This window comes from Tupaia chinensis, unplaced genomic scaffold (assembly GCF_000334495.1).
Source record: "Tupaia chinensis unplaced genomic scaffold, TupChi_1.0 Scaffold000290_1, whole genome shotgun sequence".
Taxonomy (NCBI): Eukaryota; Metazoa; Chordata; class Mammalia; order Scandentia; family Tupaiidae; genus Tupaia; species Tupaia belangeri.
In genome coordinates, this window is record NW_006159775.1 from 293,222 (window position 1) to 309,857 (window position 16,636).

General features: G+C 40.2%; 1 protein-coding gene across 1 annotated transcript in view; it reads right to left on the reverse strand.

Moving 5' to 3' along the window:
* The window catches only part of FHOD3 (formin homology 2 domain containing 3), a 507,831-nt gene that overhangs the window by 258,910 nt on the left and 232,285 nt on the right, over positions 1-16,636 (reverse strand). The window contains exon 6 of the mRNA XM_006150579.2: positions 5,072-5,166. Within this exon, the coding sequence (XP_006150641.1) occupies positions 5,072-5,166 (95 nt within the window). The remainder of the gene's footprint in view (positions 1-5,071; positions 5,167-16,636) is intronic.

Consider the following 16,636-nt stretch of genomic DNA (forward strand, 5'->3'; position numbering starts at 1 on the left):
TCTTTCCCTTCCTCCCCATCTTCTCTCATGTGTGTGCATACATGTGCTTTCTAGCCTAAAAAAAAAACAAAAAAAACAGCTCTTCAGCTCCCACCAGTGTGTGTCATCTGAGTGGATCACACGACAGTGATACATTAATGAACAAGACCAAAGGGTTCACTGGTTCTCCTTCCTTTCTCATCAATCAGGCAGTTTTTCCTGGAGCAAGTGGAGCAACCATCTTCCTGGAACTTACTTCTCCTTAGAAATACTCTCTTTATCTCAAAACCAGTGTGTTCAAAGCTTTCCTTCAGTGAATCTCAATTTCCAAGTTCCCCACTCCTGCCAGACGCACTGCCATTTTCTAGCGGCCCAGATTTAAAACTGTGACCTCACCTTTGACTCCTTTTTTCCTACACCCAAAATGCAGTCCTAGGAAGCTATTCCTCAAAATGTCTGCACATTACCATTTTTCTCAGTTCCCCTGGAACTCTTACCCAGGCCTCCTCACCTCATAGCTGTAACACTGTGCTACCCCGTCCCCAGCTTCCCCACACCATCCATTTCTCTCTCCTCTACCACTTCATTCTGCACACTGAATGTTCTTTTCATCTGACTGTTTTAATGAGAAACTTTTAGCAATGCTCCCCAAATGAGTGTGTGTGTGTGTGAAAGAGAGAGAGAGAACACACAAGAGAGAGAGAGAGAGGGCTATGACCAGGGGTCTCCAAGCTTGAGATCTATGTAGGAGAAGGGGCACATGCCCACTCATACACAAGTACAAAGGAGGCCCAGAGATCTGAGATTAGCAACCTTGGGGCACAGTTTGTTTGAAGAATGCAATGCAATGCAAAGGGTCCAACAGAATAATAGAGCAGGGCAAGTACTTGTGAACGACAACATAGACAGAGCAGCTTCCACCAGCATAGAAGGCATCCCTGAAGAACTGCAAAAAGGTCAGGGTTTGCTGGTCAAGAGACCCCTGGAGTCTCCCCAGTGGGCCAGAAGGGGATGTATACAGATACAGAGAGCAGGCTTTCTGTGTCAGGATGATGAGAACCCATGCTATAAAAAATTAATCATCTTACCCCAATTATTAGAATTCCAGATGTATGAAGATAAAATAATCCACACCCTGCAATAAGTCATGAGATGAACATCTGCCTCTTACCTCTGACTGGGGAGTTTAAAGATGGGCTCTCGTAAACAGAAGTGCTTTATTAAAAACACTTTTTTCTTTCTTTTAAAAAGTCATTATTTGGCTACAAATGCATCCTTTTCTCCTCTGGCTATGAGTCTCAAATATCTGCAAATATGTATTGCATAATGACCCTCTGGCAGGCTGCAAAATCACATCTCATTGCCTTTCATGGAAGGAAAATGACAAATTATAAAAACAGAACGACAATATTTTTCTGACCCAGTATTTCCTTTATCAACTTTGTGCCTGTATAAGACAAAGACAATATGATATCAAGGTAAACCTTTCAGGTTAAGAAAAATTTGACTCTTTGTCAAAGAAAATACTAAAGCCTCTAGCTTCCCTGATATTTTAATTTAATTTGAGCTGAGAAAAGCTATCACAGCTGTGTTGCACAACCTGTATGACAGGTTAAAAAGTTCATGAAAAAAGAGAATTAATGCACACATGTATTTTGGTACAAAAATTCTGGAGCCCACACAAAGTTTGTGCATCATATGTATTTTCCACGAACTTTGTGAAGATCCCATCATTTGTTTATGGAATGGACTGAGGCTACCTTCTCAAAACCTACGAGTCTGAGGTTGGCATGCCCATTCTGCCTCCAGATTCTTCACTTGGCAGACAAGGTCTGGAGGGAGGAGTGTCAGCAGACACTGTGTTGGTCTGGTAAATTAGAGGTGATCTCATTACAACTACACTGGGAATAATTTTGGCTCTGGATGCAGTTATTGACTTAGCAACTAGCTTAGAACTGAGCACACCCTGCGGGATGGTGGGAGGCCTTCAACTTATGTCAATAATAAATGGGACATAGACTGCAGGTGACACTGGCATTCTCTCTTCAATCAACACTGTGAGCTCAAAGCCCAGGCTGACTCTTGGCTCTATTTCCTGGTTCTCATTGCAACCAGCACAGTGTTGTACACAGGAGCCAGAGATGAGTATGGACCTTACTTTGGGAAAATGAAAAATGAAGACAAAGGTCCACACTGATCCAGTACTGATGACCCAAGAAGGCTGGGAGAAGCACAAATGGTCTACCTTGGACAGAAGGCTTGAGAAGGGAGACCCAAGGGCTTGGAAACTACAGGGTAAGCACATACCATGGATGCTACAAACTCATTTTGGAGCTTTTAATTTTATGATTTCACTGTGTTACTTAGAAATGCAATGAAAAAAATTTTTTTTTCCTTTTGGTGTTTAGTTTCTTTACAGAATGATCCCTCAGAGAACTCCATGAAACTTGATAATACCAAAGGCTCTGAGTTGAGAGAGATGCTTGTTTTACCTGTTTCTTTGTTCTCATATCTTTTTCTTTTTTTCTCCCATGGTCTCTTCCTCTTCTTTGTGCCTTTCTTCCCTGTCTTGTTCTGTTGGGATTACTATAACGAAATACCTGAGACTGGGTAATTCATGAAGAACAGAAATTTCCTTCTCCCATTTCTAGAGGCTGAGAAGTCCAAGATCAAAGAATTGGCTGGTGAGGGCCCAGTCTCTCTGCTCCCCAAATACAAAGAGACACCGCCTTGCCGCTGCATCTTCTGAAGTGGAGAAACACTGTGCCCTCACATGGGGCCAGATGAAAGGGAAGAGATGGCAAATGCTGTGTCCTCACAGAGCAGAGAAGGAGAGGGTGAATCCACTCCTGCCAGCCCTTCTTATAATGCATGAATTCACCCAGGAGGCCTCCCAAAAGGCTCCACCTCTCTGCACTGTTGCACTGAAGATTAAGTTTCCAATCCACAAATGTGGAGGAACACATTCTCCCTCCTCACATTGATTCTCCTCCCATCTTTCCTAATCTTTATTTTTTTTTTAAGTTTCTTTCTTTCCAGAATAATAGCGAAAAAGAGAGCAAGAGAGAGATGGAGTGTTCCCATGGCACCTGGATTCTTCGATCTCCTCCCAGCTTCAACACATCTCGATCATGGATTGCGTGCCTAGCATACTCACGGAGGTCTCCAGACACAGACTGGTAAACCCTTCTTGTGAATCATCTTTGTGGGTATCACATTTTACCACTGTGCCATGGTCCGGCCCTCATCTTCCACAATCTTGCCCTTGTTCTATTCCCTTTCCAGTGAGGAGCTATTTCCTACTGTAAGCATGTAGTTTTATTTCCTTTTAGAAATAGGGTTGATTGTTGATGTTTTATCATGGTCCAAAAAAACTATGAAAATTTCTTAATTCAGCTGTGACCTATACTAGAAGCTAGTTTTTACTGCAGAATTTCCTCCTATCCCCCTAGCTTTGGGAGTCCTGAAGACCATCCCTTGGGGAGGGAGCAGCTTCCAAATGAACATGAAAGTTAGGGAGAGCTCCCAGCAGAAGCGAGGGAAAAAACAGAAAACACTAAAACAGGATATGAGATACCAATCTTCCCTTGACCTGGCTAAATCAACCTAGTAGGCCCAACATTCCACTCAGTTTCTGAGGTCACATCAGTTTCAACATAGAGTCACTTCTATTTTCCATAGAAAATAATATCAAGGAAAAAAGAGGGGAAAGTGTCTAATTATGTTTCCTGAGGGGAAACACAGTTGTTTCCATTATGAAATAGAGAAAAAATTCTCTCATCAATAATACCAGGACAAGGAAAACCAGGGAGTTTACTAAGGATCTAGGACCCAGTGAGTATCTACACACCAGTGCTATCCACAGAGGAAAGGTCCTTCCGTCCATGCAAGGGCACAATCACCAGGATTCTGGGACGTCTGAAAAGATACAGCTTAAAACTAGATTCATGCTCTTCATAGAGTCAAACCACACTGAGTGTTCCTGAAGGACAGTAGAGACCTTGGGAAGCAGGTGATGGGAGAGGCTGGTCTAGGGGATGTGAGTCCTACCAAAGCACCACAGTGGCACACACCAGCCTCAGCAGGCTCGCCCAAGTTAGGCAGGCAGTGAACCAGAAAAGGGAATGATCTGGGCTAACCACATGCTCTGCAGACCCAAAAGCTATGCTGATTTCATGACGCCTGTTCAAGTCAAGGTAAAATTCTGAATTGGGGTCCTCAAGACCTTCCCTGACTGACCTTGTCCACTACGGCCACTCTGATCTCCTCCACGACACCACCCCTACCCTCACTGTGCTCCTACCTTATACCTGCTCAGGACAGGACTCCTTCTCAGAAGCAGTCCCTCCTCCAGCTGGGTTCCTAACTGTCCCTCCTGAGAAGACCATGCCAGGGCCTCATCCAGCTTCTGGCACCCTTTGAGGGATGGGACAGATCTGCTTCCTTGGCAGCACTTCTAGAGAACGTGAGGAACTCATGGTCAAGGCATGGCTGGGACGTGGACCAAGGTCCGTGGGAAAAAGAGCTGTATTTTCACAATCAAGCACTAATTCCTCAACTATAAAATTCATTTGACATTATTTACCTTGTGGTACACTCATGAGGATTAAATGAAATAATGTTTATAAAACACCTAGCATGGTGCCTGGCAAATCTTTAAAAAACATTGATTACTTTTATAATTAATGATAGAGTTAAAAATCTAACTCATATTCTTTCATCTGTATATAGAAAACTACATACACACATGCAAAACATACAAATATGTACTTAAGTAACTGGACATAGATGAGTGTGAAATACAGTTGGTATGTAGATACTATATCTCTACCACGTTTTCATTAACTAGTACAAAGGTGCTAAAGGTATTCACTTAAAGCTTAAGAAAAGGAAAAATACAAATGCATTAAAAGTCCATAAGCTGTTTACAGTGTAAGTGCATTTTCCAATCTATAAAGTGGTGGTACTCATCTGATCTGTGACAGGGCTTGAATAAAGTGGAAAAAGATTTCTTTCTGCAAAACAGTCTCATAGAGGATAAAAGAAACAGAGGTGATATACAAACTCAACAAAATGTTCAACTTTCTCTTACCTTTGACCCGATGAGAGTGTACAGCCACTGAATGGTTTCATTGTGGTTTATTACTCCATTCATCCCATCCACGTACAACATAATCTGGCCCAAAGCTACAGAAAAGAAGACAAAAAGCAGTGACGACATATTACAGATGTGTATGTAAATAAAATCTTCAATGATCATAATGTCAAACCAGATTTTCAGTCTTTAGACACACAGTATGTTAAGAACCAAATCTACAGAGAACCCCTGAGCTCTGAAAGGAGCTAAATATCATTTCAGCAGGAGAAGAGATGAGGGCTATTCTGAGCATCTGGAAGACACAATTAAGGCATCAAGTCCAGTGATTAGTGTTTCCGCGTGGTTTGATGTGTAAGTGTGTGTTTTCTCTTTCTGTATCTGTGTGGAGTCCCAGACAAGGCAAAGATATCTAAGAGGTGGTGTCGGGTTATGGCCTCCCACTAGGGCAAGAGGACAAATGAAATTTCCAAAGCAACTTGTCCAGTGCCCCAGTCTGTGGTCAGTAGGCCCCAGATTTTATGGGACCATCCTGAGCTAATGCATTTTCCCTTAGATAAGTGATAAGCATGTGCTTAGATAGTACATGTAATTTCTCTTAAAGATTTTTTTGGGGGGAGTCAGATATGATGAGAAAAAAAAAATCCTTTCTTACATACCAAGTACTAAATTCTTAGTGTAGAAAAATATAGTCACAATACATTCTCAGTATTTTCCAAAAAGAAAATATAAACCACATTATTTTTTAAAACACATAGTAACTCTACTTTTTTGCTCCATTGGCATCAAAATAATTTGGACTCTTAGATAACAAACAGAAGTTATATACACTAAATAAGCAGGCTTTATTATATCACATCCAACCTCCAAAATCATACCTCACCCATAATTAATTGGCATGGCTTTGACATTTTGGAGGCAGTATTTCCCGTTTATTTTTTGTTGCTAACAGTAGTAAAATGGCATCTCATTTTAGAAAAATACAGAACAGTAATTGAAAAAATTCATAATCCTGTATTGTTATTCATAATAATCATTAATATATTTTCTTATATTCATTTGCACACAAAATTCATATGTAAACAGTCTACATGAAATGGTGTTGATTGAAATGAGCAAAGTACACAATAGAGTATACATAATTCTAAGTATATAAATACATATATTAGAAAACTCAATGTTATTCTATCCAACAAAAGATGAAATAACCAAACCTTGTAATCATTCTAAGAAAAACTAAATATGTAAAACTCAAGAATTTAAAAAGTATTTGGACATAGCTTGATTCAACAAGCAGTATGGTTTTTGAAAAAAACAGACTTACAATCTGTTTTATGGCACAACACTGGAGATATTTCTACTATATTCAGGAATAATTTTTACATGATTCCCCACTAAGTCCATGATTATTTAACAATAAAATTTCACAAGTCATGAAAAATAATAAGTGATGGAGTGGTTGGAAATAAATACGTATTATTTACAATTAATATTATTCCTCCCTCTACCCAAAACAACCTGGCAAATCTCCAGGGAAGGGGACTTTACTCCACAGTCCTTTCCCTGTTCTAAGTCCCACTACTGAATAAGTCAATTTGGAGTCATATTTTGATATCTTCCTCTAGCCAGCCTAAAGACCCGGAGAACAGAAAAGGCAGACCACAGCCTTCTGGAAGGTACTGGGCAGGACCATCTCCTCAGGGCTGGAAAGTCAGCAACAGGGTCCACCCTAACTGCTCAGGGTCTCTGCTGATGCACAAATTCCTGGGAAGCCAGCACACTGCTGCAAAGAACGAAGGGCAAATTAAGATTTAAAAGCCAACCCGATCTGTTTCCTTCCAAGATTTTATTAACTGATCATGTTGGAAAAGGTGTCACCAGAAAGTTCATGTCTTAATGGTATCCACGTTTCTGATTACTCTCTTATTATAATATTTTTATAATCAAAAGCTTTCTACCAGTTCCTTCATATTCTAGCCCCAATGCTATGGCAACGTTTCCCTCACTCCATACACAAGATGGTGCTAAATTGACTCAAGAGAGTTAATTTTTAAGGATTTTGCCACAGGGTGCATGTGCTCCCAGAAAAAGACAGAGACAATGAGAGGGAAAGCAAGAAATCACCCCCCACCACCCCAGGAGGAATGGCCATGCTGCAATCCGTTCTCCTCCAGTCTCCTCCTGGGATTTTGGGCATGTATGCACATATGTCCAGCATGATTTCTAAGCCATCAGGTCTGGGACTCAAATCACAGTCAGCCATGTGGGAGTCCAGCACCTTAACCATTATACCATTTGCTGGTCCTTCAAGAGGGTTAATAACTGCACTAGGATTCAACAGTGAAAACCTACCTATCTAACCTACCTAAATGTGGATTTACAAATAAAACCCAGAAAGAAAGAAAAAAAAAAAAACATAGACCTGAAAATACATTGCCTGGGCTACAAGACCATGAAAATTAGAGATATGTACTTTCAAGAAGGATGAGGAGGCTGAGCCTATCAGAACACAGTGGAGGGAAGCATCACAGGCTTGAAAATAAACTGTGCTGGGAGCTGGGTGGTGGCCAGCAGTAAAATGTGAACCTCTCTCTGCAAGGCAGATCCATATGGAAAGGTAGCAGGTTCCAGCCCAGAGACCTTCCCAGGAGTAGACTGTAGCATCAAGATCCTGTTAAAGGTGCTCAATTTTGGTCTGTCTGCTTTTGTCTCTCTCATGGGTTAAATAAATTTTGAAAAAAAAAAAAAAAGAGGGTCAGCTTCAGAGCTGGTTAAGAGAGCCAGATCCTACATGGCCAACCACAACTGAATCCCAATCCCTGTAGCTTAAGAAGTACACCAGTAGCATGTGTGTACATGCCCAAATTCCTGACAGGAAAGAAGAATGGAGAGAAAGTGCTTGCGGAATGACCATCCTCATTGAAATGCTGATTTCTGCTTCTTTCTCTGGTGACCTTATGCATCTTCAACAAAAGGAAGAAAGGAAGGAGGGAGAGAGGAAGGAATTGCCCATGGACATTTCTTATTCTGTCACTTGTAGAACTTACTGTAGGTTTATTTATTAATTTTTCTATTTTTCACTTTCCTCATCTCAAAAGTGATGGTAACATTGTAGTACCTACTCAGCAGGGATGTTGCAGGGGTTGAGTCATAATAGTACCTGGCCACGGTAAGAGCTCAATAAACATTAGTCTTATCTATGACCTCACTGAAATCAAATACCAATTATTTACTGAGTACAAGTACATGCCAAATGCATCTCAAAGACACAAAGTGGAGGCCAGATGAGTGGCTCAGCAGTAACAAATTGCTCAAGTGATACTGAATCTCCATGGAAGGTCTTGTTTAATTTTCCAGTCAACCAGTACCTGTCCGTATGTGCCCATGGCTGGGAAGGCTTGAGAGGGGAGGGGGTGGTATTGAGACCTTGTTGAGTGTGCTTGTCTCTCATCTCTTTCTTAAAGAAAGAAACTTTAAAAAAAAAAAAAAAAGGAGGAGAATTAGCTCCCCAGACTACACTACTCAGCTCTTAGTCATGAGATACGATGGAAAATTGGCCTGCCTAATCTGAAGTCACAAAGCTTTTCTATGTTTTTTTCCTAAAAATTCAATTTTTGTATTTAGCTCTATGATCCAACTAGAGATAATTTTTGTGTAAAGGTTTAGGTTGAGTTCACTTTCTTCATATAGATATTCAACTGATCTAACACCATTTGTTAGATTGTTCTTTCTTTTTTTTTTTTTTTTTTTGCAAACTTGCCAAAAATAGTTGACTGTATTTGTGTGAGTATTTATCTGTTCCACTGGTCTGTCCTCTGCCAGTACCACATGATCTTGACGGCCATAGCTTTACAGTAAGTCTTAAAATCAGGTGGTATGATTCTTATTATTTCATTCTTTTTTTGTTTTTGTTTTATTATTAATTTTATATATCCAATTATTCTATATCATTTCTGCCTGCAAATCGAATTTTCCTAACTTGAATATACTGAATATTAGTCCAGTTAAAGATATTATCATATAGGGACCAGCTGATGGTGTAATGGTTCCATTGCTAGACTTCCACATAGTCAACCATAGTTCGAGTCCCAGAGCTGGTGGCTTCAAACTCAGGCAGGGCGCATGTGCATGTGTGCCTAAAATCCCAAGAGGAGAATGGAGGAGAAAGGATTGTGGCATGGCCGTACCCCCCAAGGGAGGTGATTTGTCGCTTTCTGTCTCTCTGGGTCTCTCTCTCTGGAGAGTGCACATGCCCTATAGCAAAAATCTCTCTTAAAAACAAAAAAGACATCATTCACATTTTCACCAGATAATGTCCCCTTTTTCTTTTTTGAAAATGTTTGTTATGTTTCTTCTTTTCCTTTTTCATATAAATTCCAAAAGCAGTTTCTCTAAATTGACAAGAAAACTTTCTGAAAACAGTGTTAATCTGTACTTTGGAAGAACTGACATCTTTCCTATGTTAGATCTTCTACTATATAAATCCACTATGTCCATTTATTTAGAACTTCCCTGATTGCTTTTATCACTCTTTTGTATTCTTCAACTATAGATCCGGCCTCTTTTTTTTCCTGAATTTATAAGTAGTTCACATTCTTATGAACTATAGCAAACAGAATTTTAAAAAATTTTAAATTCCCACTTATTATTAACATATGGAAATAAAACTGATATTTTGTATTGACTTTGTATCCTATTTGTTATTTCTAATTCTACGAATTTTTGCTCTTTTGTTTTATTGAGTCCCTAGGATTTTCTACATAGGCAATAATGCTTCTGTGAACACGAACAATCTTATTTCTTCCTTCCCAATCTGTATACCATTCCCGTTCATTTCCCACTGCATGCCCCGCCCCACGGCCTCAATGTACTAGTTAAGACTACTCAATAGGCATGATGTGATGGACATCCTTGCTTTGTTCCTGATGTTAGTGGGAAAATATTTAGTCATTCACCATCACTTATGGTATTAGAAGCAGGATTTTAAAAATTGCCTTTAACCGAAGTGAGAAAGTTTCCTCCAATTATAGTCTGCGAAGAGTTTTTGGATTCTGAATGGATGATGCATTTTGTCAAATGATTTTTCTACATCAACTGATAAAACTATGTGGTTTACTTCTTCAGATCGTTAATGTGGTGGTCTACACAGACTGCATTTTAAATTAAATAAACACCACATCTCCTTTGCCTATGGCATATTATTAATTTTGTATATTGCATATGCTAATATTTGGTTGAAGATTTTTGCATCTATGTTCATGATGGATATTGGTCTGTAGTATCCTGTTTTTGTCTGGTTTTTATATAGTAATGCTGGCCTCATAAAAAGAACTGGGAATCATTTCCTCCTCTTTTCTGGAAGAGACTGTGCAAATTTGGTATTATTTTGTCTGTAAGTTTTTGGTAGAATCCTCCAGGAAACCATCTGGGCCTAGAGAATCTATTTTCAGAAGGTCATAAACTGAAAGATGAATTTAGTAGTTACGGTAAATAACAATTATAATAATAAGGCTATTCTGGAAACCTATCTCATTTTGGATGAGTTTTGATAGTTTGTGGTTTTAAGGAACTGATCCATTTAAGGAGTTTGTTCATCTTATCCAAGGTGATGATTTTATGTGCACAGAGTCATTTATAGTATTTTGTTATTACTCGTATGTCTGTGGGGGTCTTACCCCTTTTCATTTCTAATGTTGACAAATTTTTGTTGTTGTTATTCTTGTCAATTTTTTTCAAAGAACCTTTTTTTTTTTTTTAAATTTGACAAGAGAGTGAATGCACTCACCAGAGAATGAGAGAGGGAGATAAAATCAAAAACACCTCCCTTGGGGGATGGTTACACTCTCTCCTCCTCCACTTCTCTCTTTCAGGATTTTTGGGCGGGCACACATGCACGCACTCACACACACAGGCATGCATGCACACACACAACATGTTTTGCAAGCTGCCAAGTTCAGGACTTGAACCAGGCAGTTGGTCATGTGGGATCTAGCCACCTTATGCACCATGCCACTTGCTGACCCAGATCCAACCTTTAGTACTACTGGTTTTTCTCTGTTGCTTCTCTGTTTTCAATTTCATTCATTTCTACTCTTATTGTTTTCTTTCTTCTATTTCTTTCTTCTCTTACTATTTCTTCCTTTCATTCAAATTATTTGGATGTATTTATTTTTTTCTTACTCTGGTTTCTCAATGTAGGTGTTTTATTATTGATGAGAGTGTTTTCTTTTCTAATATAAGCATGTAATGCTAAAGAGTTGAAGTATTCCTTCCATTACATTCCACAAGTTTTAATGTGTTGGATTTTCATTTCATTTAATACAAAATATTTTCCAATTTCCATTGAGAATTCCTCTTCAACACATGGATGATTTAGAAGTGTGCTAATTTCCAAGTGCTTGGACATATTCCTGTTATTATTCTGTTGTTGGTTTATTTTTTAATTCTATTACAGTCAGAAAATATATCAGATGACTTCAATTCTTTTAAATTTGTTATGGTTTGTCTTATGACCCAGGACATTATCTATCTCGGTAAATGTTTTATGCCTATTTGAAATTAATATATATTCTGCTACAATTAGGTGGGAGTTTTCTAAAAATGTTAATTAGTAACTAGGTGGTTGATGGTGATGTTCAATTACTTAATAGCCTTATAAATTTTTAATCTACTGGTTCTATTGTTTACAAAAAAAGAGTTGAAGTCTCCAACTGTACTGATTTTTCTGTTTCTTATTTCAGTTCTTTTAGTTTCTAAAGCTCTTGTTTTCTGGCTGAATTGACCCTCAGTATAATGTCAACTTTATTCCTATTTTCTTTGTTCTGAAATCTACATCTTTAATACTGAAATAGTCACTTCAGTTTTCTTTTGATTAAAATTCACATGTCTTATTTTTGCATCCTTTTGTTTTTTAACATTATTGTTTAATTACAGGGGACACGTGTATATGAGATAGAAAGCACCCCTACCCCACCTCAATGGGGACTAATCACACCATAATCCTTTCTATTTCTCCATCTCTTCAGGATACTGGGTGTGCATGCACATGGCTGGCATGATTTTGGAGCCTCTGGGGCTAGTACTTGAACTGTGGTCGGTCATGTGGGATCCAGCTCCCTCTGCACAGTGTTTAACTGCTGTGCTATGGGGCCAGCCCTACATCCTCTTGCTTTTAAACTACCTAGAGCATTAGAATTAAAGTGGGCTTCCTGTAGGCAGCATTTAACTGGGTATTTATTTTATCCTCTGGTCTTTTAATCAATCATAAAACTAGTCATATCTAATATAATTATTGATGTGTTTGAATTTAGGTTTATCACTTCCAATCTACTACTGAGCTAAACAGTTCATTTGGTGGGCTTTTTACTTTGGTTAGTGTCTTTTTTTATTTCTAAGTTTTACACTGGGTTCTCTCTTATGTTTTCCCTGTGGAACTTACTATCTTTCTATCCATTTCCAGTTTTTTTCATTGTTACTTCATGAAGCATTTTCATAATAGCTGCTTCAAGAACTTTTTATCAAATCCAGTATCTGCATCACCTTTGCTCTGAGGTCTGCTGATTCGTCTTTTCCCAGGCAAGCTGAGATTTTCCCAGTCTCTGATATGCTAAGTAATTTGCTTCATATCCTGGATATTTTGAAAATTATGTTATGAAACTCTGAATTTTATTTAAAATTACAGAAAATGTTGACATTTTTGTTTAAGCAGGCAATTACTCTGGTTCAGTTTGAGCCACCAGTTCCGACCTCCCTTCCGTGGGTTGTGGTTCTAACACGAGTTCAGTTTTCAAAGTCCTTGCCATGTCTTTTGGATCAGTCCTGTACACGGACCACAAAGTAGCCAGTCTGGGACCTGAGTAGGGGGCTATCTGGTCAAAGCCAAATTCATATATGCGCAGTTTGTGGTGACCCCAGGGGTTCCCACAAAACTTTGTGGGTCATGTTCTTGAGTTCCTCCTTTTCCAGAATCTTCCCGATACTGTTAGGTTCTCCAGGGCTACCCTTCTTAGTCCTTCAGACAGCTGGGTCATTATTTAAGCTCTCAGCCACTCATGTTCTGTGACTATATCCATATTGGGGGCCAAGCAATAGGAGAACATAGAGGGAAAATACAGATCACAGCTCATCCCAGTTGTCAGGTTTACACGCCACAGCCTTGGTTTTCACTGCCTGAGGCTCTTTCTGTTCCCATATTATTACCACAGCTGTTCTCATCATGGGGTTACCTGGGGACCAGGGTGCGAGCTTAAAAAGAAAAGAAAACAGAAGGCTGAATTGAGTTGGTTGTACACTATTAAGATGCTACTAATTGAAATATGAGGCCACATGGGAGGCCTGGGTTCAATTCCCACCTAGCAGGCTGAGTGGCGTAACACACATCTGTAGCTCTTGCTAACCAGCAGGCTGTGACAGGGGTACAGCAATATGGTGATTCCACCAGCAATCTCTGTCTCTCTCAGAGGATAGAGGGAGGGAGGGAGAGAGGGAGGGAAAAATGGAAACGCTGTTTGGAGTCCCATTTCCTCCTCTTCTCAAGTCAAAGTAAAATGATTTTTCTAGAACTTTCTGTTCACACCAATGCCTACTTCTGGATTTTAGGGTCGATTTGAATCCAGACCAGAGAATCACAAGGAAACATGTTAAGAAGCACCTGCAGCAAAAACCTGAAGCAAACAGAAAAGCCATCAGTTCAGTGCTACTTCAGATTCTAGTCTTCCCCAATCTGTCTGCTACAATTTACTCTTCAGAGTATGCAAACTGTTCTGTGTATCCCCCAGCGCGCACACACACACACACACACACACACACACACACACGCAGGTTCTATAGTCACATTCAGTGGGACAGATGGGGGGCACGCACACTTAGCTCCACCTCACCCGGAATGGTTTTGCTTTTAGAATACGAACTCTAGCAGCAACACGGAAAGTGACCTAGAGCAAACACGCCCTGTGGCTGGGATCCACTTACAACTCTGCCTCCTCAGTTCTCAGTCTTTATTCTTCTTCCTTCCTTTTTATTTTCTCTTCTGTTTTAGAGATGGAAGCCCTTTAACTCCAAGAAACTAAAAGGAAGCCTAACATAGACACCACTGTGTCGCCTTTCAACGAACCCCTCACACATTCTTCCCTTTCACTCTATATACCACAGTGAAATTAAGGTCTTTTTTGTAAATGGGTACAGAGATTCTAGAACTGTTACACCTTCTTATAGAATTTATATAATTTAGTACTTTGTTTATTTACTTACTTATTTTCAGGTTTTGCCATAGACTGTGTGTGCACTCGCCAGAGAGACAGAGAGAGGGGAAAGTGAGAAATCACTCCCTGGCAGGATGGCCACACCACATTCTTCTCCATTCTCCTTTCAGGATTTTGAGCATGTGCTGGCATGTTTTTCAGGCCTCCGGGTCCAGACTTGAAGGATGGAGTCTGCCAGGTGGGATCCAGCACCTTAACCACCATGCCATCTGCTCCCTCCAGGCCTAACTTTTTTTTAAAGGTTTGTGTTTGTTTGTTGTTGTGTTTTGTTGTTGTCACAGAGTACATGCACTCAATAGAGAAAGAGAGAAGTATAAGGGAAAGTAAGAAATTACCCTCTCCTCCTGGTAGTGGGGGAGTGGCCATGCCGTAATCCTCTCCCCATTCTCCTCCCAGGATACTGGGTATGCACACACATGTACCAGGTGTGAGTTCCAAGCTGCCAGATCTGGGACTCGAACCATGGATGAACATGTAGAAGTCCAATACCTCAACCATTACGCTACCTGGGGGTTCCAGGCCTAAATATTTTAATGCCATGCTTTTAAAGCACTGTTAGATGTATATCACAAATTTTACTACGAACCAGCCCTTCTTCTGTATCACGCTTTGGCTGTCACGCTAAGTATCCACCTGCATATTTTGAGCCTGTCGTTCCACTACGAAACAAGATTCCTCTCACTGGGGTCTGACTACTTTATCCTCCTTTGCGTCCCACTTCTGAACTGGGTTCTTTTACAAAAGCCACATGAAGGAAAGACTATTCCCTGCCATTCTATCAGATCAGATATTTTACCATTTGACAATATGAGCAGAAAGAACTCATTACTTCTACCAAAAATACAGAAAAAAATAGACTGAGGGTATAAACAACTTTATTAGAAATTACCTTTTCAACGGCGCAGTATTTTGCTACAAGCAAACACCAGTTGTCACTAGGGTTTTGGGTTGGGTGGGCGGGGACACTGCGATTGCATGACACGTGAAGAGCGAGGAGACGCTGTGCTGTGAGTACAATGGGTTCTTCCCTGAAACCAACACTAAGCACCAGGATGGGCACTGCCTTCTTCACCTAGAACAAAGTGGGGCTCTGACAACCTGCAGTGGCAGTGATTTTTACTCAAAATCATCTCCAATGAAAAATACAAAACAAAACCAATACTATCACTTGAACGTTATCATCTAGGAAGGGCTAATTCATCCTAAAGAAGGGATTTCAACTCATTTTAATCTGACCATTAAAACCCACTCATTTTTTTGGGAACCAGCAGTTAGCGTAATGGCTATGTCGCTGGACTCCCACATAGTCTACCGCAGTTAGTGAACCGGACCTGGTGGCTTAGAACTCACGCCGGACGCATGTGCATGCGTGCCCAAGACCCCAAGAGGAGAATGGAGGAGAACGGATTGTGGCGTGACCATCCCCCAGGGGGTGATTTCTCGCTTTCTGTCTCTCTGTCTCTCTGTCTGGCAAGCGCACGTGCCCTATAGAGAAAAAAAAACTCTCAAAAAAAAAAAATCCCACTCAGTTTTTAAAATTTTCCTAGTGGGAACACCTACATGCCAGAGAGAGACACAGAGAAAGTGAGATGCCCCCATGGGGCACGGTCAGGCTGCAGTCCCTTCTCCATCCCTCCCTCCTTTCAGGAGTTTGGATGCACACATATCTGGCGTTTTTCCCAAGCTGCAGAGTCAGGGGCTCAAACCACATGTTTAGCCATGTGGGATCCAACCACCTTAACTGCCATGCCACCAGCTGGCCTGAAAACTTATTCTTCATAACTAGGAAATTTATCAGTCCTTAATTTCTATTATTCACCAAAGCCTGCAGTACACATTGCAAAGAGATTGATAACATTGGCATTCTTGCAACTAAATGAAGAGTCTGAGTTATTCTCTTCCACCTAATTGTTCCCCTAAATAACAAGCCCTGGTCCAGTTTTCCCTGAGGGCAACTGTCAAAGAAATACTCTTTTAATGCTGATTACTGAATGAAAATTAAGGAGAGTAAGCTGCCAGTTCTAGGCTGGAGACAAGAATTTAATCAGCACCAAGAGCTCCAACAAGGTGTCCAAGTTTTGAGTCACTGCTGACATGCAACAGTGTTTGCAAACTTCTTAAACATTCTTAGAAAAATAACTAACCTCTCTCTACCCCAGAATGCCTATTTCCTAAAAAAGTTTCCTAAGGTAAATTTTATATGAATCAGGCCTCAGATTGTCTTTTGGCACCTGTGAACTTAATCAGTAACTCTTGGAGGATGACGAGGAGGACCTTCCACCTAAGACCCCCCTGAAGAGCG